This window comes from Manihot esculenta, chromosome 10 (assembly GCF_001659605.2).
Source record: "Manihot esculenta cultivar AM560-2 chromosome 10, M.esculenta_v8, whole genome shotgun sequence".
In the NCBI taxonomy this organism is placed as follows: Eukaryota; Viridiplantae; Streptophyta; class Magnoliopsida; order Malpighiales; family Euphorbiaceae; genus Manihot; species Manihot esculenta.
In genome coordinates, this window is record NC_035170.2 from 308,217 (window position 1) to 333,228 (window position 25,012).

Here is a 25,012-nt window from a genome sequence, read left to right on the forward strand (position 1 = left end):
GGTCAATCGAAGAAGGCAGATCTAGTCCACTAGGAGCAGCCGAGGAAGGTCGTTACAGCCTTGGGAAACCTCCCTCCAGGATTGGTCAACATCCTAGGTAATCCCATAGCCTTCCTTCTGCTCTACCACCACAAAGGCCTCAGCCCAGCCTTTAATTGAATCTTTGTACCCTGAGAAGATGGACAATTCTCTCTAGGGCGCAAAGTAGTAGAACCCATAGTTTGCTCGAACTAGGCGAAAAAAAGTCAAAAACAAAGCAATGGAAGGGGCAAAACCCCAACACAAGCTGATCGACTCGAAGGAGCACATGAAAAGGATGGAATTTAGAGAAAGCATGCGAGGGGTCACTCCAAAGTGACAGAAAACCTTGATAAAGAAGGGAGAGAAGGGAAAGGTTAAGCCAAAATTATGTTGTTTGACATAGAAGATCAAGTTGCGACCTTGGTGGAGGTCCATAGAATCCGCCGGCAGAGGAACGGGAAGAACGATCCTCTCATTGCGATAGGGAGCCCTAATACTGTAGATGGAGGTGTCTAGGTAATCGGGGGAAAAGAAATTGGTAAGAATGGCAGAGGTGACGGTAGACCTCATATCTACGACGTCAGAGATTCTAACGGCAGCCATTAGAAAACAAAACACGTACCTCAGAGAAATTTTGTAGAAGAGACGAAAGATGGAGTAGAGGAAGCAGAGTGAGAAGAAGAGTCCGAAGAGAAATGGAGAATTTGAATTTGAAAAGAGTAAAGGTAGAGAAGATACATTTTTTACAAAAGTCTCCCTAGGGCCACGCGATCATAATTGAGACCTAGAAATTTATCCCTTCATTAATCATAGAATAACTACTGAGGAGGTAAAGGGGCACTTGATGACCGCTGAGCCTTTGGCACCTGGGCTAAGGTCGAGCCCTGGAGAAAAGAAATAAGCCGAAAGCCTATTAGAATCCACTAAGCAGGCCAACCCATCACGCGTCATCCAAGCTGCAGTTAAAGCAGGCCGGACTGACCGAGGGCCTAAACCTACTAAAGGAAAGCCTAGCTCATGTAATGTAATGGAGAATAGAAAAGCAGGCCCAACTACCCACGACCCTATCAGCACGCGAGCTGAAGGGTAATTAAATGGCTGCTTGACAAGGATGGGAAGGCAGGTATGCCCGTACGTACGGATCTATGTGACAAGGACAGATGGCACTGTAGCAGGATGACAGTTATGCATCACTAGAGGATAAGAAAAAAGGAAATAAAAGAGGAATACGTGATCCCTCAGACCAAGCTTAGACACACACTCTGTAACCCTACTTTCTTTGGATCTCAAAACATCAGCTGGGATATGACTATTAGATTAGACTGGAAGCCGTTGGCTACGTGGAGATATATGAATTTTATGGAATAAAGCAGGATTCAATTTGTCTTTGGTAGAAACTTATCCTCAACTGACTCGCGGTTGTCGAAGCCGGTCAAAAATAACCTTTCCTGTTATCAACAATTTTACAACTGCAGATAGTGGTAAAGGATCAAATCCACAGAGAATTGTAAACTTATCTATTTTCCTCAACAAGATCAAGAGAATTAACTGAAAGTACAACTGAAAGCAAGTAACTGAAAGCGGAATAAAAGTAAAGTGCAATAAAGTAAAAATGGAGGGGTTTTGAGATTGATTTGACTAACAACTATTGAAAGCAATTAAATCAGCAAGTAATTAAAATAAAAGAGGAAATCTATATGAGAAAGGTCTAGTTGAAGATATGGATCCATTTTGGTTGTTTGGATTGATCATTGAAACACATGTTCTCTTGATTGATTCAATAGATTAGTTATGGAGATGGAAAACGCTTCTCACCACCATGTCTCTCCTTATGATTAAATTAATTAGGGAACATCCTCTAATCAATTACTAATTAACAAATTGCTAAGGAACGTCCTTGGGTCTTAGGCATCAAAACAATTGTCAATTGCATGAAGAAAGAGAGAGATCCAATCCTAGCTACTCAAAGGCATGAGATGTTGCTAGATCATACAATTTCTTAGTTTTTACACCAAGTGTTCTTAGGTCAGAATATTTCCAGCAATTACGGACTAAAAAATATCCCAACTAACAATCAATTAACTTTGCAATCAAGAATCAAGTGGCCAATTTATCAAAACAACAAAGCAATCTTAGATTCAAGCACACAATTGTATGAATACTGAACTAATCAAAGACAAATAGTTTATGTTCAGATCTCACAATCCATAAAACAACCTTAGTTTCAACCAATTATCAACTAGAATCCAGATCGGCTTAAGGCCGCCGGGACCCGTAGCAAGCCTAACATACATCCTGTATACCTGTTTAATCCCATACATGATCAACAATTACATAAAAATCTAAAACTTTCTCATTTATTCATTCATTCATTCGTTCACCAAGCTTAACCTGTGCATGCACAACTCATAATATAAACCTCTCACTGGAGTCCTCATCAAATACTCCAATGGGGTAACATACATTAAGCTTGGTTTACAATAATCATCATTAAACATTTAAGATCATGTACTAAAAGGGGATTAACAACATATTATGGTCAAGCATAACTCTAAACTTCCATAATCAACAATACATTACATTTCTATACTATACTTTTACATTACATCATATTCATGTCCACATCTAGCTATTACATCAAACATGACTCTACTCCTACTGACCTCCTGGTCTACCCTGTACCTGCAAATCTAGGGGTTAAGGGAGAGGGGTGAGCTATAAAGCCCAGTGAGCAGAATAAATAAACATTCAATTTAAATTTCATGCTTTCATAAAATGCAACACATCACAAACAAATCACATCAAGGATGGACTTGTCACCAATAGTCCTCTACATAGTACAATCGTGCCAGGGGCGTAGAATGGGCCTCATTGGTCTTTCTCTTAACATAGTGCCAGGGGCGTAGAATGGGCCTCACTGGTCTTCCATACCGTATCATCATCATATCATATCATACGAGGACTAAAGGATCATCCAACATCCATCCACATCAACATCAAATAATGCAATGCAACATATTCGTGAATTCTAATGCAAACAACCTAGTATATCTCATGGCATACGTGATGCATGTATCATGCTCAAATTTATTTATTTGCTTTGAAACGTAATGAGTTATTCCACTCACCTCTGGCTGAAGCTCTAATGACTCTAAAGCAGCTATCTCATTGCTGAGGTCCTCGGTTCCTCGGGTCCAAACCTACACAGGTGGACTCAAATGAGGGACCAAACATCCATGAACATGACTCTAAAATACTCCCCAAAAACTTCCTAAAACACCTTAAAACAATCACATAAATCATGTAAAGGAAGGCTGAACAAGGCACTTTCGGCGGCAGGTTCGGCGACCGAAAGTCCCTCCAGAGCCGAAACTCAGCCACTTTCGGCGGCACTTTCGGCTGCCGAAACTCCCTTCCAGAGCCGAAAGTCCACTTTCGGGGGTAGGGTTTGGCAGCCGAAAGTTGGCCTCCACAGGCAGGTTCGGCGGCTGAAAGTCCCTTCGGCTGTCAAACCTTAGTTCTCCCAAAGGAGCAGAAACTCAGCTCCAACATGCACAAATGCCTCCCAAACTTCCAAACATGCATCCAACCCTCTCAAATCATGCATACACACATACATCACCATATAGGGGTCTCAAACTAACCTAAACCCCAACAACAACATAAAACAAGCAACTCAGCAACCTACATTGCCCAAAACTCACATAAAAACCTAACAATGTTCAACTAACCTAAACGTGCATTTCTACCCCATGAATCCTCTTAAAACTTGTTTAAAACATAGTATGAGCTCAAGATCGACTCTTACCTCTTGAAGATCGAGAGAGAGTGTGACCTAACTTGGAGATTTGGAGAGGATGGGTTCCTGAGGTCTCCAAGCTTCACAACTTCGATCTAAGCTCGAGATCTTCAAAAATCAAGTGAAAACTCATAAGAAAATCATGAAGATTCGAAGGAAGAAGCTCAAAATCGATGAGGGACGGCGGAGAACTCACCTTGGCCGAAAACGGGGAGAAAAGCTCACCCGTTCGGACATGGGGACCCCTTTATAGGTGGCTGGCCAAGCCACTTTCGGAGGCCTAACGTGCCTCCGCATGCATGCCATGTTCGGCGGTCGAACCTGGACTTCCCTCTCTCATGCCTTCGGGGGCCTAAAGCACTCCCGAAATGCATGCATGTTCGGCAGCTGAACTTGAGGTTCGGCGGTCGAACCTGTGTCTTCCTCCAAGGTTATTTTCATACAAAACTCATTTCCTTTCTTGCTTAAAACCATAAAATACATTAAAACATTTTATGAAAATATGGTTTTTCCCTTCTAAAGGTTTCCGACATCCGAGATTCTACCGGACGGTAGGAATTCCGATACCGGAGTCTAACCGGGTATTACAATTACTGGTAGTGTCTTGTCAGCTCCTAGGTACATGTATTTCAAATGGCCTGGAAGAGGCTTCAGATCTGGTTCTGACGCTTTCTGACTTGACTGCGAAGGCGGGCTGGAAGAGCTTGCTTGTGTTGGAGGCTGTGGAGCAAGGTTCGGCGGTCGAAAGGTAGCAGAGTTCGGCGACTGAGAGGTGGTTTCAGTCTGCGCTGAGAGCTGAGGTGAAGGACTCGGCGACCGAAAGGGAGTGGAGTTTGGCGGCCGAAAGGAAGTGGAGTTCGGCGGCCGAAAGGAAGTGGAGTTCGGCGGCCGAAATGTCATGGCTTCAGTTTGCGCTTGACTGCAGTTCATCTGTTGGATGCTGCAGACTGTTTCTTTGAGTTTTGGCTCTTTCTGGCTCTCAATCTGTACCTGATCAGTATCTCTACAGAAATCACTGTTAAGAATATCATCTTGATTTTCATCAAAAATTTCCTGGCTCAAACAGTCAACAATATCAAGACCATAAATAAGGGACATATCATGTGGATATTTCATGGCATCATAGACATTAAACTTAATCACTTTCCCTTCAAATTCCATAGTCAAAGTACCATCATGTACATCAATCTTTGTTCTATCAGTACTCAAGAAAGGACGTCCAAGAAGGATATCAGAACTAGTATTGCAACTATCTTCCTTAGTATCAATCACATAAAAATCTGCAGGAAAGACAAGTTCATCTACTTGGACTAACACATCTTTTAGAACACCTATGGGATATACCACAGATCTATCAGCTAGTTGAATCACAACTCTTGTGTCCTTTAGTGCACATGCATTCAGAGATTTATAGATGGAAAGAGGCATGACATTTATGGATGCACCAAGATCACACATGGCTTTCTTAATTCCAACATTCCCAATCTTGCAAGAAATAGCAAACATACCTTTGTCTTTGCATTTAGTAGGGAGTTCTCTTTTAATCACAACAGTAACAACTTCACCTACACTTACTTTTTCTCTCTCAGCTAGCTTTCTTCTATTGGTGCATAGTTCTTTCAGAAATTTTGCGTACCTGGGAATTTGCTTAACAGCATCTAGCAGTGGTATGTTGATTTTCACTTTTCTAAAAGTCTCAAGAATCTCCTTTTCTTCCTTTTCTTTTTGTTTTTTTTTTCAAATCTTTTTGGAAAAGGAGGTGGAATGTGAGAACGTACCTTTGGCTCAGTCTTTTGCGCAGGTGGTGTTTCAGATTGCACTGGAGAGGCTTCAGGTTGCATTGGTCCTTGCGCAACTTGCTTTTCTTGCTCATAACTAGCATCTTGAAGCTCTTTTCCACTTCTCAAAGTGATGGCACTCGCATTCTGTCTATAATTAGTTTCAGTTTGAGAAGGGAGCTTACCTTGGGACTCAACTTTGCTCATGAATGCGGTCACTTATCCCATCTGTTGTTGGAGACTTTGTATAGTGTTTGTAAGCGTCTCCATCATCTTTTCGAGGTGCTGACTTGAACTTGAAGGTGCTGGTTGGGATTGATTTCTGTGGTAGTTCTGATAGTTCTGATTATTGTTGGCCTTTCCGTAGCTGAAATTGGGGTGGTCTCTCCAACCTGGATTGTATGTGTTTGAATATGGATCATGTCTAGGCTGGTTGTTGTACCCTCCAATGGCATTAACTTGCTGGTTGTCTTCTTGAAGGGTAGGACATTGATCAGTTGGATGTCCTACATATGAACAAATACCACATGGCCTAGGCGGCTGGGCTGCTTGAATCTGTTGAACCAGTCCTATGGCAAAATCTTTCATAACAGCTGTCAGTTCAGAAATAGTAGGTGAACTTACCTCATTGACTCCTCTCTGCATTTGCTTTTCTTCTCCATATTGCCTAGATGAGGCTGCAAGTGTGGAGATCAACTCTCGCATCTCCCTAGGTGTCTTATCTGCAATGGATCCTCTACAAGTTACATCTATGAATCTCCTTTCTGATGAGAGCAATCCTCCATAGAAGAACTGTATGAGGGACCTATCTGATATATCATGTTGTGGACAACCTGTACACAGTCTTTCAAACCTTTCCCAATAATCATATAAATCTTCAGTTGGTTTCTGTCTTATGCTAGTGATTTCTCTTATTATGCCAATTAACTTAGATGTTGGGAAGTATTTGTTCAAAAAGGTTTGGACCATATCATCCCAAGAAGTTATAGATCCAGGTGGCAAATAAAATAACCAATCTTTAGCATAGTCATCTAATGAAAAAGGAAAAGCTCTTAACTTAACATGATCTTCAGAAATACCTTGAGGTCTCATAGATGAACAAACAATATTGAACTCTTTCAAGTGCTTGTGTGGATTTTCATTTTGCAAACCTCTAAATTTAAGAAGAAGATGAATCAAACCTGTTTTCAGTTCAAAGGGAACTGTCAGAGGTGGATAGGTGATGCAAAGTGGTGCTTGATTACCTACAGGTGTTGCCAATTCTCTCATGGTTCTTTCTCTTGGCATTGGAGCTCTCATGGCTGGATTTTCTTGAATTATTTGGTCATGGACAGCATGTCCATTAGGGGCAGCAGGTTGTGGATTATGTTCAGCCATTGGTGCGGCTTGGTGGTGCGGTTGGATGGTGTTCAGATGGTGGTCTGCGCAAGAAGGCTCTTCAGGCGCAGGTGCGGCTTCGGTTGGTGCTTCAGGCGCAGTGGCTTGCTTTCCTAGTCTTCTGATTGTGTGTTCAATTTTCGGATCGTAAGAAAGAGTGTCCCTACATTCAGATCTGGTCATGAAAGAAAAATAAACAAGTTAGAACAATTCCCCGGCAATGGCGCCAATTTTTGACTCGCGGTTGTTGAAGCCGGTCAAAAATAACCTTTCCGGTTATCAATAATTTTACAACTGCAGATAGTGGTAAAGGATCGAATCCACAGAGAATTATAAACTTATCTATTTTCCTCAATAAAATCAAGAGAATTAACTGAAAGCGCAACTGAAAGCAAGTAACTGAAAGCGGAACAAAAGTAAAGTGCAATAAAGTAAAAATGGGGGGTTTTGAGATTGATTTGACTAACAACTATTGAAAGCAATTAAATTAGCAAGTAATTAAAATAAAAGAGGAAATCTATATGAGAAAGGTCTAGTTGAAGATATGGATCCACTTTGGTTGTTTGGATTGATCATTGAAACACATATTCTCTGAATTGATTCAATAGATTAGTTATGGAGATGGAAAACGCTTCTCACCACCGTGTCTCTCCTTATGATTAAATTAATTAGGGAACGTCCTCTAATCAATTACTAATTAACAAATTGCCAAGGAACGTCCTTGGGCCTTAGGCATCAAAATAATTGTCAATTGCATGAAGAAAAAGAGAGATCCAATCCTAGCTACTCAAAGGCATGAGATGTTACTAGATCATATAATTTCTTAGTTTTTACACCAAGTGTTCTTAGGTCAGAATATTTTCAGCAATTACGGACTAAAAAATATCCCAACTAACAATCAATTAACTTTGCAATCAAGAATCAAGTGGCCAATTTATCAAAACAACAAAGCAATCTTAGATTCAAGCACACAATTGTATGAATATTGAACTAATCAAAGACAAATAGTTTATGTTCAGATCTCACAATCCATAAAACAACCTTAGTTTCAACCAATCATCAACTAGAATTAAAGATTTTAGCCACTCATGGCTGAACCAAAACAGAAAATTGAAGAGAAGGATAAGAAAGAAGAACAGGCGGTGGAGAGAGAAGGTGGAGGAGCGGCTGCCGAACCCTTGGAGGAGATGGGGTGATCAAATCTGCCACTTCTTGTCTTCTTAAGGCCTTTAAATATGTCTTGAGAGGCTGCCTAGGGTTTCTTGGCTGTCCATGCATCTTTTAGAGGCTACCCAAAGTGCTCTTGGTCCAATATGTGCTTTCTATGTGCATGTGTGAAGGCAAAAACGTGGAGCATGTATCAAATTGCAAGGGATGGGCTTTTTGGTCTTTTAATTGCTGCCCAAGGTCTTCAAGTTGCTGCCCAAGGTGCCTCTTCACATCCCCTTGCCACCCATCCACAATTAAGGAAGGTGGAGCCTCCTTTTGCAATTTGAATTTTGAATGTGCAAGGCATGTGTGGCATGTGTGACTTTCTTTGGCTTCTTTGACAAGCTGAATCTAGAAATTCAAAATTTGAATATGAATCTTGAAGATTTGAATTTCAAAATACTTTCCTTATTTGGCTCTTCATATATGGCAACTTGAGATTTGGCTTCTTGAATAAGGAAAAGGCTACTTGGAGATTTGAAATTTGAATTTCAAATTGTTTTGCCTGAATGTTTTTTTCATATTTGCCACTTTCCTTATTTAGAACTTTCCTTATTTAGCTTGATTTGATTCCAACTTGGCAAACTTGCTCTCTTTTGCTCCATTTAAGGCAGTTTTAAGGGGAATTTCTCCAAAGTGTCATTTTTCACCATTTTCTGCAAAATAATGTCAAGAGCACTAAATTAAACAGAAATCATGTAAATAATCATCAATTATATTAAGAGAAAATGGACTAAAATATGTTTTATCATCAGCTCATCACTTGTGAAGTACGATTCAAGAATAATGATGTGTATCTTATTACTTTTGTGTATGCGAGTCCGCATTTAGATTTACTTAGGAATCTTTGGCAGGCTTGTAATTTAAATAAGTATGGTGCGGTCGGTAAACACATGATTCTTAGAGACTTTAATGCCACAATTTCTCCTAAAGAACATTGGGGCTATCTTTCTAATAGAGAATCAGGTTCCAGAGAATTTAGAGACTGAATTTTCAATAATTCCTTCATTGATATGGGGTTTTCTAGCAATCCTTATACTTAGAGTAAGTGCAGAGATGTTCGTAATCTCAAAATGGCAAGAGTGATAGAGCATTGTGTAATGAGCATTGGCGGATTAATTTTCTAGACTCACAGGTTTGCCGTTAAATTTCACTCAAATCATGTTCCTTTAATGGTTAATCTTTTTGGAAATTCGACTTCTAGTCCAAGGCATTTCAGATTCCAATTTTCTTGGCTACAACATAAGGGCTTCATTTATCTCGTCAAGCAAAAATGGATTAGGGGAGGTTATCCGATGGACCGATGGAAACACAGGACATATTTTTTGGTAAAATCAAAGATTAAAATTTTCATGTATCCGGGAATATCTTTTATAAGAAAAGAAGTATGTTAAACCGTTTGAAAGGAGTTCAGATTCGTTTGGCCTCTTCTCACCATCCTAAATGGGTCAAGCTTAATTTTAATCTCAGGAACTAGTTGGAGCAAGTCTTAGCACAAGAGGAGCTTTCCTGGTTTCAAAAGTCAAAAGAAGATTGGATTTTCTCGGGGAATCAAAACACCATATACTATCATCTCTCAGCTATTGTCAAAAAAAGAAATGGTAAGATTTCTAGATTGAAAGATGGTAATGGTAATTGGGTTGATCAGGATAATGAGATCAAGAACTTAGTTTGAAGTTTCTTTCTCAATCTATACCAACAGAATACTTCTTCAGGCTTCACTGTGCTTCCCTCACTTGCTTACCCAGTTTTACCTAGAAGAGTTCAATTTGTCTTTTACACAAAATGATGTTCTTGCGGCTCTTTCTTCTATGGCTCCATTTAAGGCACCAGATAATATTACTAGTTTTGTCCTCAACCTTTTACAAGGGGCTCTTAGTCCGGCCAAATCTAATGAAACTCTCCTGATCTTGATTCCGAAAGTCTTTAGCCGGAGTTTGCGTTTCGATTTCCATCCATAAGTCTTTGTAATGTCCTAAAGATGATTATTAAGACTATCGTTAAGAGTATTAAGAGTAATTTGGATTTTTTGTGGATTTAGAAAAAAGTAGTTTTTTATTAGGAAGGCAGGTTGCGGGTAACATAATTGTTTATGAGGAAGCTCATGTCTAATCTTAATGGCTCAAAGGGTTATATGGCCATCAAGATAGACTTAGAAAAGGCATATAACATACTTAATGGAAATTTATCAAATGGGTGCTTGAAGTGGCGGGTTATCCTAATACTTTGATCTCCATCATAATCTAATGTGTCGGGTCTTCTTCTTATCTCTCATCTTTCATCTTAGTCCGTTGCGTGTGCATTATTTTAAAATTTATTAGACTGAGTTTGAGAGAAATTTTTTTTATATGTTTTGAGATTTATTTCATAATTTTGAGAATTTTATTAAGTTGGATTATTATTTTTTTTCACTTTGATATATTTGTATGCTATTAATTTGTTGATTTGCGCATCTATCTTAAATATTTGATTGGAATTGTTAATTAATCAATCTGTTGGGAAGTGAAAGTAATCTAAGCAAGAAAAGCAAAACCTTTGAATCGAACCGATTCCATAGACTGAACTTTTTCAATTCTATTCTCCTTATATTTCGGTTCAATTCCGCCCATTGCACAACGCTTGACGTGAGACCGTGAGGAAAAAGCCAGCGATGGAAGCGTTGCCTTCTCCCCCAAGACCTCCACATGATGAAGTGCACGGTGCGTTGTTGAAGCTTGATTCCCTTCCGAGGTAACCCATTTGTCATCTAATTATCATTGAATTCTTCATCTTTCTTTTTCACATAAAAATCTCCTATTATTATGAGCTTGTGCGATTTGTGAATCTAAATCATTAAAGCAGCAATGTCAAAGCCTTCCCCAAGAATCGTCCATAGACTCCTCAGATTTCGCTACTGCCTACATGTCTCTAGCTCAAAACCCTCATGTCCGAGCACTTCCTCTGTCGCCTCTAGGATTCGCAGTTCACTTCCAAGACCTTACTCAAATGGGTTCTCCAATTCCACACTTTTAAACACTCAAATCCCCTCTAGGTCGTCTTTTTCTTCAACTCCTACTTCAAATGGGGGTTTATCCCAGGTTCTCTCGTGGGCAAAGCCCCACTTCTCTTTTTCATTCAGGACTTCCCATGCTTTTGCTAAACAGAGTTGTTTCTACGGAGTGAGACAGTTTTCTTTCAAAACTTCTTCGAATTTTGGCAAAACTGCCAATGGGAATTTTGCAAAGAAGGTGTTTGAGAAGCCTGCTACGGCAGTTAGCGCTGCCATTTCGAGGTACCGCGACGCTATAGGATTGCAAATTGATGCCTTTTGGAAGAGGAATTTGCTCATCCTGCTTGGCGCCGGAGGGGTTGTGCTGTGTGCTTTGCTTTGGAGGGTTATGTTTGGTATTGCCAATACTTTTATTGGCCTTTCTGAAGGCATGGCCAAATATGGGTTCCTTGCTCTTTCTTCAGCCATAGTTGCTTTTGCAGTAAGTTTTTCCTTCAATGGTTTTATTGTGTTTTTACTTCTTCTCAGTACTTATAGATTTACTTGCGGTAAAAATTAATCCTGGTGCATTCTAGAATTATTGATGTGTGAACCAATTTAAATCATTAAAATTGATCCATGGTCTGCCTACTACATATAGGTCTGCTTACCACATTGAAAGCACCATGGGTGCTCTTCTTTATGTTATTTCAACACCTCCTTCAATTACATTTTCTGGAACATGTAGCTACCAGAGAGTATAGGTTGTGAACAAGCATTGCGTCAAACACGTGCAAAATGCATTTGTTTGAAGAACAATAATAGGATTACATTTGGAGAATGAAAGTACTTTATAAAGTGTCCCTTTGTTGCTTTGGAAACCCTGACAGAACTTTTAATGCTCCGCAATTTGCTGGGAGGAGGGAAATACTTAGTTTATTGATTAATTGGTTTACACAAAAGGATCATCCAGTAATAAAGAAGCGAGTATATGCATAGGCAGAAAATAGTCCTCATCAATAATTCCCCCATGAAGGAAAGGAGTCCGTTAGGATCCAAGTAAGTGCTAGGTGGTTATTGATGTCACTTTCTTTTAGGAGAATAGTTACTACCCGTGTTGACAGTCCATTATATTTGTAATTGAATCAAACAACTAATTGAATACAAGATTCTCTTTCTGTCTTCTTGAGACTTCTCTTTCTTTCTCTCTTCTCGCTCTTTTGTGAAAATTACTATTTGGTCCCTATAGTATGGAAAAAATCATTAGTTGGTATCTTAGTTTTGAAAAATATATTAAAACATCATTAATATTTTTTTAAAAAATACTAATTAATTTTTCTATTAGTTTTAATCATTAAACGTCTATTATTTAGTCCTGTGGTATGGAAAAATTCATCAGTAGTTGGTCATTTGATTTTAAAAAATATGTTAAAATGTTTTGAAATTTTGGTATGGAGAAATTTATCATTAGTTGGTCATTCGATTTTGAAAATATATGAAAATATTATAAGATTTTAAAAATGTCTGTTAATTAGTCCCTCCGTATTGACCGTATTTTAGAAGATTCTTCAATACTTAATGGCTAAAATTAATGGAGGACTAATTAGTAGATTTTTTAAAATTCAAGGAAGTTTTAATATATTTTTTAAAATCGAGAGATCAACTAATTAGTTTTTCTATACTATAGTGACTAAATAGTTATTTTTTTTTCTTCATTTTTTCTTGTTTTCCCTAATTCTTTTCACTTTCTCTACACTTCTTTTTCTATTTTCCTAGCTGCCAAATACTGAAGTTTGGTCTGAATCTTATTTCTAAAAAGAGTCAACCAATCTTAGAATCTTAGCTAATCTAAAGTTTTAATTTTTTGGGAAACTTAAAATAGAACAAAAAGCAGTAACTTGACTGTGAAAATTTATTATGTCGTGAAAGAAAATAATGGATACAAGATTCATGTTAGTGACAAGTCACCGAAGATGGAGATTCAAGAAATTAATTCAAGTAAAAATTGCGTGAGAAAAAAGAAAGCTCACCAAATGTTCTTGTTGTAGCTCAAAAACAATATCATTAGAGAAGTGATAACCATTGGATGTAAAAGTTGTGGCAAGTCATTGGTTTTGAGCCTCAAGAAAGGGAGCATTGCATAATATATAAAATGAACTTATTGATGAAGTGATGATTTTTCTCTTTGCACAAAGTAAGTATAACTGCTGAATTACGTTGTTTCTAGAATGAGGAAGAAGAATCAAAAGCTTTTTGCACCGATCTGGCAAGGGGAAAGTGCTTGAGTTGAGTTATCCATCCTCGGTGCAGGGATATGACGGAGTAGATGATGCTCTAGGAGATGGAGAAGAGGGAAGATTAGAGAGCGATGGAGAGTTGCAAGAGGTGCAAGAAGGAAATGATGGGGACCTAGCGAATTCTATTATGTTAGCTAATAGTGAGCTTAAGGAGGTGGAGGGTGGGCCTGAAGGGGATAAAGAAAACAAAGAGAGCAGAAGCTGGGTAGATATGGAAGCTAGAAACAGATCTAGGGCCCAAATTGTGAGCTGATTTTTGTTACTTCATCAATGATAGAGGGGAGGAAGGTGATAAAGTTTCATTCCGAGGAATTGTAGTAGGAAATCTATATGGAGGAATGCCTTAATTGGTAGTATTTTTGGGATCAATCCAAGGTTTAAGGGCGTACAAGGATTTTGCAATGGGCAAATGGGAAAGGTGTGGTCTTCTTTCGTGCATTCAGTTAAGGAGAACATCTTCTTGTTTAATTTTGAATTGGGAGAGGGGAATGATTTGGTTAGGACAAAGCATTCGATCGGTTTGGTTCATTGAAAAACTAAATTCCTAAAAAATGTCAACGGACAGCTAACCAAACCAGGGAATAAGCAAATCGAATAATTTCAGTTCGGAATCATTGGTTTCCATCATTCCCAATTTTGGGTTTCAATCATTCCATCCTTCCCCATACATTCCATAACAAACAATGCAAGAACTTCAATTCAGCAACTTTTAACAGTGGGTCTACATCTCGTTGCAATTTCATTGGAATATACAACATATACAAGTAAAACTGATAGAGTTAGGAACAAAGTTAACTTGGAAATCGAAAGAACAATGGAGAGGATACGAAATAGTATTGAAAATTTGTACTGATTGATAATGGAAAATAATACAACTCTAATAATGTAGCTTCCTCACAGATTTACAATCCCCAACGAGAAATAGGAACAATAAAAAGGAACCAACAAAGAAATTAAAATGGCTCGCAAGAACCCCCAAGGAACAATGTCCTGTGCAGGAAGCCTGCCCTTCTGTAACAAAGAAATTAGTACTCAAAACTAGATATCCTGCTCCCCATTTCATCCCTTATTTATACTCTTTGTCAGCTGGCCCCTTTCCATGTGTCTTCCTCCGAAATTCTCTCTAACAAAAGAATATTCCAGCTCACTCAATTTTAGAAGTTTCTCCATATTTTGAAACTTATCCACTCCTATCCCTATCAATACTACCCCCTTAAAAATAGCCTTTGTCCTTAAGGTTGTTTGGTAAATACAAAAGAATTGATTCAAGCAATAAATTGTCTAGCAACTCCATTAATAGGTAAGAGACATAAAAGCTTTTCAAGCGCAGATCCTCAAGCTCTATTTTCACCTTGTCCACCCTCGCTCTACATTAAGAATTTGCATGGAATAATCTTTAATCTTCACTATCAATAAGATGACGCATAATTGCTTGTTCAGAAGAGCAACTGCTATATCATTAACTCCACTAACATTGGCATCAATCTCTAAATATTTTCTTGATTCTCTAGATGAAGTGAAATTATAACCTGTAGCTTCTGTTGTAAATATGCAACCCCATGAACATGAAGAGATTCACCTTTGCAATATGATTTGTGTTTTGAACCAGTATGAATGCTTTCTTTCTTTTGAAGCACACCCAATGGAATTTTCAGCCAATTAATCAACCCCTCTTCTAGAACTTTTACCCTAATATTTTCTAAAGATTAAATCCATATGCTTTGCGCTAGAAACTCGTCTACCCCACACCTCCATATTTCTTTCAAAAGCAGTACTCAATTTATGTAAGAAAAAATAAGTAGATAGGGATTGCTTTACGTTCAAAACCTAGAAAATGGCCATAAGTTGAGAGTTGATATAAAATGTAGCACATTGTAATGCATCTTGAATCTGAATCAAGAAATGTGGAGCCGAGTATTGTGACCGTGAATTACGACTCCTCGCTTTCCAACCTTACAATAAATGGATTGATTGTAATAGATCCCCTTTCTTGCAGTTCCCTTGATTGAAAAATTCCAAAATCTGAAATTAATTGCAGCTCCATTGGGTTGAAATTAGGAGGAAAAAGTTTAGTGGAAATATGAACGTGTTTTGGAGAAATTGAGATGGGAGAAAAATGTATGCATCATTGGAGAAGACAATGGTTGTGTCTCCATGTTTCTCAACTCTGCTGGGCTTAAATCTGATGGCTTGGGATGTGCGCTTTCAAAATTATTTGGCTGATACATTTTTTGGAGGCCTGACCTGGTGGTGCAATAATTTTAGAGGACTAAAAATAAGGCCCGTCGAAGGAGTTGGATTTACTTCTCCAAATGGTGCTCCCAATTCAAGTCCAACACCCAATTTCATCTTCTTCTTTCACGTATACATAGCAGAAACACCAAATGCCAAACGCCTTACTCCTTGCAAAATGAATATGAAGCTCTTTACCCAGGTTTGTTGCTACCTCATCCATGCAATAGAAGTCAAGGTCCCCTTGAATCTTCATCCGTTTCTCTACTTCTCTACTTCAAATATTAAATTTGAATTACACCTAACTCACCCCAAAACTAGTTCAAGGTGAAGAATTGCCCATGGCTGACAAGGGTCACATTACTCCTTTCACAAATAGATATGAGATTCAAAACGCTCCATCACGTCCAGGACCACACTGAGGCGTGACACATTTAGGCCCAACATCGGTCGAAAGGCTCTGATACCATGTTAAATTTGGATAAGGCCGAACTCACTTCAAAAACTAGCCCCAAAAAGTTAACTCAAGGGGAGGATTGCCTATGACCTATATAAGGTATCTATATAAGGCACATCACCCTTTTTAAAATCAAGGTGGGATTCAACGTACTCCCTCACATCTAGGACCACACTGGAGCATGACATATTTATGGGAGGTCCATATCAGTGGGAGATTCTGATACCATATTAAATTTGGGTCAGGTCTAACTCACCTTAAAAACTAGCTGAAGGGAGGATTGCGCATTACCTTTTTCCAATTGGATGTGGTTTTCAACATAAACCCATTTAGAAAATAACTCATTGAAAGAGACTGAAGAGTCTAATACTTGATCTGATCAAGACACCAATTCATCTGCATGCTCTACAAATGTGTCCAAATGTTGGACGGCCACCCGATGTTCTTTTGGGCCCCTTGCATTTCCACCATCTCCACCATAATTTTGTAGTAATTCAAGCTTAAGCTGGTTCCAAGATAGATCTGGAGCCCTCTGCTGAAGTTCCTGCAACCATTGAAGGGAGGACCCCTCCATGCAAACTAGAGCCTTATAGATCTTCATTTTATGGTGGGTAGCACAAGATTCGAATTAATACTCAGCTTGCTCAATCCATCCTTGTGAATTTTCCCCAGTAAAGGTGGGTATTTCTCCTATTCTCTTGTTAAATAACACTTCTAGAAATTGATGTGGAGCATCTCTATTGATAGTAGCAAACTCTCCACTAGCTTGATGCTAATGAAAATATTTAAGTGCTTCAAGGTTACCTTTTGCCGCCTCCTTCCATAATAACTCGCCTCCTTCCATAATAATTGGGTAAGCAAATGCTCGATTCTATTAAATTTTTGTTCAAGATCACAATCTACATATTTAGGTTTTCTTGGAAGGCTGTAATGTTCTTCTTTATCTTCTTTATTCTATTTTCCATTATGGATTAGCTCCTCAAAATCCGGCAAGTCGAACCAATTTGATAGAGTTAGAAACAAATATAACTTGAAAACTGAAAGAACAATGGAAAGGATTTGAAATAGTATTGAAAACTTGTACCGATTAATAATGGAAAACAATACAACTCTAACAATGTAACTCTCTCATAGATTTACAATCCCCAACTAGAAATAAGAACAATAAAAAAGAACCAACAAGGAAATTAAAATGGCTCACAAGAACCCCCCAAGGACAATGTCCTGTGCAGGAAGCCTACTCCTCTGTAACAGAGAAATTTATACTCAAAACCAAGCATACTTGCTCCCCATTTCATCTCTTATTTATACTCTTTTCAGCTGGTCCCTTTCCATGTGTTTTCCTCTGAAATTCTCTCTAACAGAAGAATATTCCGACTACCCAATTTCAGCTCACTCAATTCTAGAAGTTACTCCATACTCTGACGCTTATCCACTCCTATCCCTATCAAAAACCTAGTCAATTAAACAAATAAATCCAAAAATTTAAAGTAAAACCCAATCTATTAAGCAATAAGACCCAGAAAAACTAATGGTTTTAATTACAAACAAAACCCAAAAACACATAGCCAAATTGAGAAGCTGACGAGTACTTAGAGCAAGGAAGAAGGCAACGGTAGGCTTGGTTGCTTGCGCCTTGCTGTGAGAATGGAGATGAAACAAGAAGAAGAAGAAAATGATTCTATGGCTGGATTTGTGATGGTGGCAATGGGCCTTGGTTTGGGAGAAAGGTAATTAGAGAAAGAAAAAGATATCAAGCTCTAGAACAAAGAAGATGGAGCTCAGAAGGGTAGCACAATCTGGTAGTATTGAGATTTGGAAGGGAAGGCAATCTGGTATCACGAGTGAGAGAGAGGCATGAATGAGAGAGATGGGTGGGGCGGCTAAAATGACCAAATGAAAGATGGATTTAGGGTTGATGTTAAGTTTATATTCATATGGTCGATTCGGTTTGGTTTATTTCATTGATTTCGGTGATTTAACTGAACTGAATCAAAAATTGAAAAACTCAACAATCAATAACCAATCAAACCAAATAAATTAAAAGACTGAATCAAACTGTTCAGCTTGGTTTTCGGTTAAAACCAAAAACTACTCACCCCTAGATTTAGTGTTGAAGGAGGGTCCTTATACGTTTGATATGGGAACGGTGCTTCTATCATGGCATCCTAGACTTGCAATGGATGTGGATTTGATTCAGAAACTTCCAGTTTGGATGCCATTTTCGAGGTTCCCATTTGAATTTTGGTCCAAAGAGATGTTGAGTAGAATGGAGAGTATATTGGGGAAGCCCTTGTATTTTTTATCTCTGCACCATCTTTAAATCTCATTTAGCAATGCTATGGTGCTTATTGAAATGGATTTGAAGGGAAAATTTCTTGAGGAGATTGTCCTCAAGGATGAGATAGGCTGTTGGTTGGAACAAAAAGTGAACTATGAGTGGGAACTGGTGAAGTGCGAGAACTGTAATAAAATTGGGCATGGAAAGATTGAATGTAGGGATGAATATAATAAGAAAGTGTGCCAAGAAAAGATAGGTGAAGGACAAACTGTTGAGGAAGGAGGTGATGGGAAGCCTGATGAAGTAGGGAAAGGTGATTTAGAGGGCACTGTTAGCAGTGAAGAGACTGGGCAGCTAAAGGATACCTCAAAATGGAGATTGTTGAGATAGGCCTTCAATTTTTCCTTGATTTTGTGCTGTAAATAGGCTATAGTCATGCATGTAATTATGTAATAGGCGCTCTTATAATCATATAATCTTCATTTTTTGTATTTACCATTATACTATAAATATCAATCAAGCTTCTATTATGCTATAGGATGGAGCCTAGTTAAGGCCTCATTTCTTCTTTTCCATCTGCACTCTAAAATATTTTATGAAAAAGAAGAGCATTATATTGCAGAAAAAACAGTACCGTGCTAGGGGGTGGATTTCTAGGAGGTTTCAATCACCGGGTGATATTTACCTGCGATCTCTGAATTTTAATATTTGTTTCATTGCGGTCACTAAATTTAATTTTGCTTCATAAAAGTCACTCAACTTTCCATTTGAATTTCAAATAGTAACTCTCATCAAAATCTTATGGAATTTCCAATTGGGTGTCTATGTGGCTTCTCCTGCATGGATTAAATTTAAAAAAAAAAAAAAAATTATTTGCCATTATAAAGGCCTATAAATATCTCCCTAACCTACAGTTGGGTGAACCATACCAGATTAAGGACCAGTTCCCAGTTTAACCAGTTGGATGGCCGGTCAGGTCCAATTTTAAAAATATTGAGCAAAGATATTTTGCTTTTGTAAATTTTGCAGACAGTCTTCCTGTTTGCTTTCAAGTAACACACCCTTTAATGCTTTTATGTACACAAACTTCATTAGTAATAAAAAAAGGTGAAATTTTCAAAACTATTATTTATCTATTTCGTGCATATGTTATAAGGTCTTTAACTCTGAAGGTTTTCCTATGTGGCAGCTGGCAGCAGGCTTGTCGTTGCATCTACATTTTGCTATGATTTATCTTTATTTGCGCTTGCAAATTCTAGTGATAGCAACATGATTCTCAACTTAAGCTTCCAAGCACCTAATGATAGGCATTCTGCTGAAATGCAGTCTGATGATAGTCATGCTTGAATGCAGACTCTGGTGATAGTCGTTTACTTATGTTTCAGGATTCCAACTTCCATTGTGTGATAACTGAAATAGTCATGTGTCACTATCATTTCAGGTCATGATTAAAAGTGCAAGATGCATCTTTATAGCCTCTGTGGTTGTGAAATATCTGATATCTAAAAATTGGATTCAGTTGCCAACTATTGTTAGCATTGTTTCCCCAGAAGAAACAAGCATCAAACTGACAAATTGCCATTTAATGTTCTATTACCATAGGGCCTGTATATCCGCTCTAGAATCACAATCAATCCTGATAGAGTTTATAGAATGGCTATGAGGAAGCTTAATACTTCTGCTGGAATTCTTGAGGTTATGGGCGCTCCCCTCACAGGAACAGAGCTTAGAGCCTATGTGATGTCAGGAGGTGGGATTACACTGAAGAACTTCAAGCCAAGGCTTAGGAGCAAGAGGTGTTTTCTCATCTTCCCAATACGAGGTTCCGAAAAGAAGGGACTAGTCAGTGTTGAAATTAAGAAGAAAAAGGGCCAGGTTTGGTTCCATATATCCTGCACTCTATTTGTTTTTCTCATGTGATGATGCCACTTGGAGCAAATCCTGTGCATTAGGTTGGTTTTCTGGTTTTGCCTCCGTGTCCTCATAACAAAACTAGGTGACTGTTGTCTGCTAAATTAATGTCTGCTCTTTGTGATGAAGAAAGGGTCAGGAACGAGTTCTTGTTTTTTTTTATGAATCATCTGCAAATCCTTATTTTCATTTTTTTGTTTAAATCACACATTTATTTCTGGAATTTATTAGAGGGATTGAGGTCATCCATATGATTCTCTTAATTGAATGTCACTCTTGTTAAACCGTAAAGTGGCTCTTACGTTTGGCAAATAGATTGCACTCCTTTGATGATGTGGCTTCCATTTTGTTGTTGGTGAGCATTGTTTAGATTTTGACTCCATTTGTCGACCCACAAATATTTCCAGCATTTACTTGTGTTCGGCATACACTGGAAAATGGTTTGGGACACCATATTTTCAAGGAAAACAACTTCCATTTCAAGAGGATTTCTTGTTTCAAAAGGACATTGTGTCTCCTTATTTCCATTATTTAAGATTGTTTTTCTTGCATATGGGAAGGGCGCAAAACGAAACTGCTTCAAATTCCAGGTTCTCTATTTAATTTGTGCCTGTCATTTTTGCGTTAGTTTTTTAGGGTTTGCATGGCAGTACCTACACGGCATTGTTGTTAGCAAGTAGAATCCTTACACCTCATGAAATTATGAACAGCCAATGTGATGTGGAGAGTAATTGATGGTCATTCACATTATCTTCTCCAAAATAGAGATAAAAAGACCTGCTATCCTGAATTCCTGATGCTTTATTTGCACATTTTTTCCTCCATATCTCTGAAATATTTCAACATCCTAGAGCTGCTTGTGCATGCATCTTTAGGACCCTCTTTTTTTCCTCACATGAAAATATTTATAGAGATACTCCAATGGATGGCAATGTCCTAATGGTGTATTCTGCTGTGCAGTATGATATGAAGCTATTGGCTGTTGACATTCCCATGGCGACAGGACCTGACCAGAGATTGTTTCTGATTGGAGATGAGGATGAGTATAAGGTTGGTGGTGGACTAATAGCTGAGCTGAGAGATCCTGTTGTGAAAGCAATGGCAGCCAGCAAGGAATTTGATGATCTTGATCGAATTGAGGAAGAGGAGGATGCTGCAAGAGAACTTCAGGAAGCAGAAAGAAAGCACCGTGAGGAGATTGAAAAACTTGAGAGAGATGGTTCATAGTACTCGTTTTTGCCCAAACTTTCCCTCCATTCTTTTCCTTTTCTTTTGCTGGATAATTTTGGCTAGATGCCTGAGGCTTGATACAGATGAGTCTTTCGTTTGTATCAGAGATCTAATTCTCTAGTGCTTTTTTCTTTAACCTGCTAAATAACATGTTCAGAAATTTTAAAGTTGAGAGATCTAATCAAGGCAATAAAGTATGCAACTGGGGTACTGTGCTTCGCTAGTAATGCAATTTTTTGTTGATTCAGATAGCTTGCCTTCATTTAAGGTTCTACTTTCTTTTCTTTTTGAAGTCTTGATTTATTGTAGCAGCAATTTCTAATGTTATATGGTCTTGTAATCTTCCATGATGACATGCTCTAGTTCCCTGGATACTTGCTAGATGGATGGGGACCTATAATCATTTCTTTTTCATGGAGGAGTGCGGTGGTGAGTAGGATGGTACCGGGTAGGATGCCTGCGAAATTTTCGATATCTAAATCTGAATTTGTTTATAATTACAATGTCCGATCTCATCTCAAACACCTATTTAAAGGTCACCACCCATATCCGTCCTAAATCCATTTTGGCGTTATCGTGTATTACCCGAATCCAATTAAATATAAAAAAATTATGATAAAAAGGAAATGTTAAGTCAAATTTGGATCCAAACACATCCTAAATTTTCCAGAAACACAGAAGAATACTAGAAATACCAACACAAATCTCAAAAAATCAATCTCAACCAACACATCAAATAAATCTTTTAACATTTAAAGAACACATTCTAAATTTTCAGATCAATACTAGTGAATCCATTTTCAAATCAACCTCTACAAATAAAAAAAATCGATAATCAAAATTTTCTTTCTATCAAACTTAAATTTTAGTAGAAATCTGAAACAACAAAATCCGCGTTGCTTAGTACATCGAAGGAGAAGGCATCGCTATAGCACACCCACAGACATCAGTGGGGCAGCATCACCAGCCCACCCACATGCCTCAGGCGAGCCATCGCTGTGTACCCACAAGCCTCAGAATCGATGCATTGGTGCACACCCATGGGCATCGAATGCTAATCTAGGCAATACAGAAGTGAGAAATCTGTTTTGTCACACCCACGAGAAGAAAGAAATCAAGCAAGAAAACAAGGAGTAAGAAGAAGGATAGATGATGGGCGGCTGACCGAGGATTTGAGAGTGGGAGAGGGAGAAAAGAATAATTACATAGGTAGGGTTTGGGGAGTGCACCTTACAAATGGGATTCGGACAGTAGGCACTCAAGGTAACAAACTCAAAACTCTCCATCCGAACCCGGGTACAAAATTTTAAATTTGAACCGGTTTAAATTCTTTAAATTTTTTTTTAAATCTATCATATTAAAATTTGATTGGATCAAATACCCATAAAAATTCACCCGATAACCATCCCCAGTCCTATTATCAGCTTGGTTTCCATCTTCCATTCCATCCATCCTCACTTGGGCATCTTCAACTCCTTTCAAGTAGTTGGAAAATAACATGCTAGTAAGTCTAAGTATTATATAATTAACGAGTTAGTTAAACACTGCCACATCACTTTACTTGTATAATTAGTTACGTGCGCATATTAAAATTTTTTGTATTATTATTATATAATATTATTTTATAAAATAATATTTTTTAATATAAATTCGTTCCATTTTAGAAATAAAATATTTTCTTTAAAATTTTAAATTTAAAATAATAATTAAGCACAAATTCATATATTATCAAATTTAATTACAATAAAAAAAATAAATATTTTAATATTGATTATCATATAATAAAACAATATACATAAAAAATAAAGTTTATTAAATTTCAACGATAATAGATGAAAGTGGCAATAGTGCTATACGAGAATCATCTGTTTTATTAAAAGTATGTTAATTTTTTAAATAATAAAATTTAGTATATCAATTATGTTAAGTAAATATTATTTTAAAATAATACGAATATTTTATAATAATTATAATATCAATATATTTTACTATTGAAAAAAAAATGATTTTTATAAAATATCAAAATGACTCATCATCTAACTTTAATTTAATCAATACAGTTGAATTAGTGATAGAGAATTGTGTAATCATACATCTTATACCAAATGTTAAAAAAATAATAAGAAAGAAAAATTTTAAAATAGAGACATTTGAAAATGAAAGAAAGAGAATTTGTATGAAGAATTGTGCAGATAGAAAGAGAATTGTACGAAGAATTGTGCAGATAGATTTTGTATAGAATGAATAATTAAGGTAATATTATAAGGCCCAGGCCCAGGCCTATTATGTTACTTTGTTTATTTAAAATGGGAAAGGATAAAGTTAATTTATGTTTCTTGAATAAATGGAAATTAATTTAAAGCACAGCTGAATAAATAGCCGATTACACTCTGTATATGCACCGAACAGATAACACCTTGATGACAGGTGATTTATTTTCAGCATGATATATTTATACTGTCTTTGGGACAGCGCTTGATATACAGACAGCCTTTGGGGCGTATGTCAGGTGGTCACCCTTTGGGGGTAGCTCTGCACATGTGTATGACCAGTATTTTATTTGCTCTTGGGCCAAATTTGTCATTATAGAGCCTAAGATGCCAGCATTGCTCTCAGGCTGTTATTATTTTATTATACTTGAGATGCCAGCATTATCTGCAGGGAACATATTATGAGTGTATGCGGATTCTATTTTTCACAGTTTATTTTATATTGATGGAATTAAATTATAGTTATTCAGCTGACTTATTTTAGCGAAATATTTGGTACTATTACGTACCTAAACTTATCTTTTTCCCTTTGTTATTTATTTATCCGCTCACTGAGTAGTTGTACTCACCCTTATATTTCTTTTAATATTTCAGTTCTTTTTTGGTGATCTACTCAGCAGTCTTCATCTCCTAGTTTATCCTTCCTTCCACATCGTCCACTCAGAGTCTAGAGGAGGTCGGACCAATCCTAGGTCTTTTGTTATTTCTGTTTGTAATTTTGTTAGATCATGTATTGAATGTACAGCCCCAATGAAGAAGGTTTTGGGTTGTTGTAAATATTTTATGAATTGACAGGTCCAACTATCAGTTTTTCTCTTTTATGCTTAATGTTTTGGTATTATAGCAGGTTAAATGTTTTTATAAGTATAAATATCAGAGGAAGTTCTGTCAGTTTTTCGGGTCATATCAGTCTCTATAGTTTGGGGTTTGGGTGTGACAATTTTTGGTATCAGAGCTTAGGTTATAGATTCTGTAGACTTTCCTCGAGTTGGTATTTGTTTTTTATTATATTCTGATCATTCTTTTCGTATTTCTTTTTCGTTTGTAGGACAATGCCGCCCAGAGTAGGTAATAGAAGTCGGGGCCATGGTGTTCGTACAGCTAGATTAGCTGATCTTGGTCGACCTCCTAGGGATCCTACAGTTGCACCTCCGCCTCTTGAAGGGATGGCAGATCATGAGT

At 37.6% G+C, this 25,012-nt stretch overlaps 1 protein-coding gene across 2 annotated transcripts; it reads left to right on the forward strand.

Moving 5' to 3' along the window:
- Positions 1 to 9,843: 9,843 nt before the first annotated feature.
- On the forward strand, positions 9,844 to 21,807 carry LOC110624771. 2 transcript variants are annotated; one of them, XM_021770082.2, is made up of 4 exons: positions 9,844 to 10,914; positions 11,026 to 11,654; positions 20,022 to 20,294; positions 21,291 to 21,807. In XM_021770082.2, the coding sequence occupies exons 2-4, from the start codon at positions 11,028 to 11,030 to the stop codon at positions 21,555 to 21,557; spliced, it is 1,167 nt and encodes a 388-aa protein (XP_021625774.1). In that variant the 5' UTR covers positions 9,844 to 10,914; positions 11,026 to 11,027; the 3' UTR covers positions 21,558 to 21,807. The 2 variants fall into 2 exon arrangements, with proteins under 2 accessions (XP_021625774.1, XP_021625773.1); XM_021770081.2 differs by having other exon boundaries at positions 9,845 to 11,654.
- The last annotated feature ends 3,205 nt before the right edge of the window (positions 21,808 to 25,012 follow it).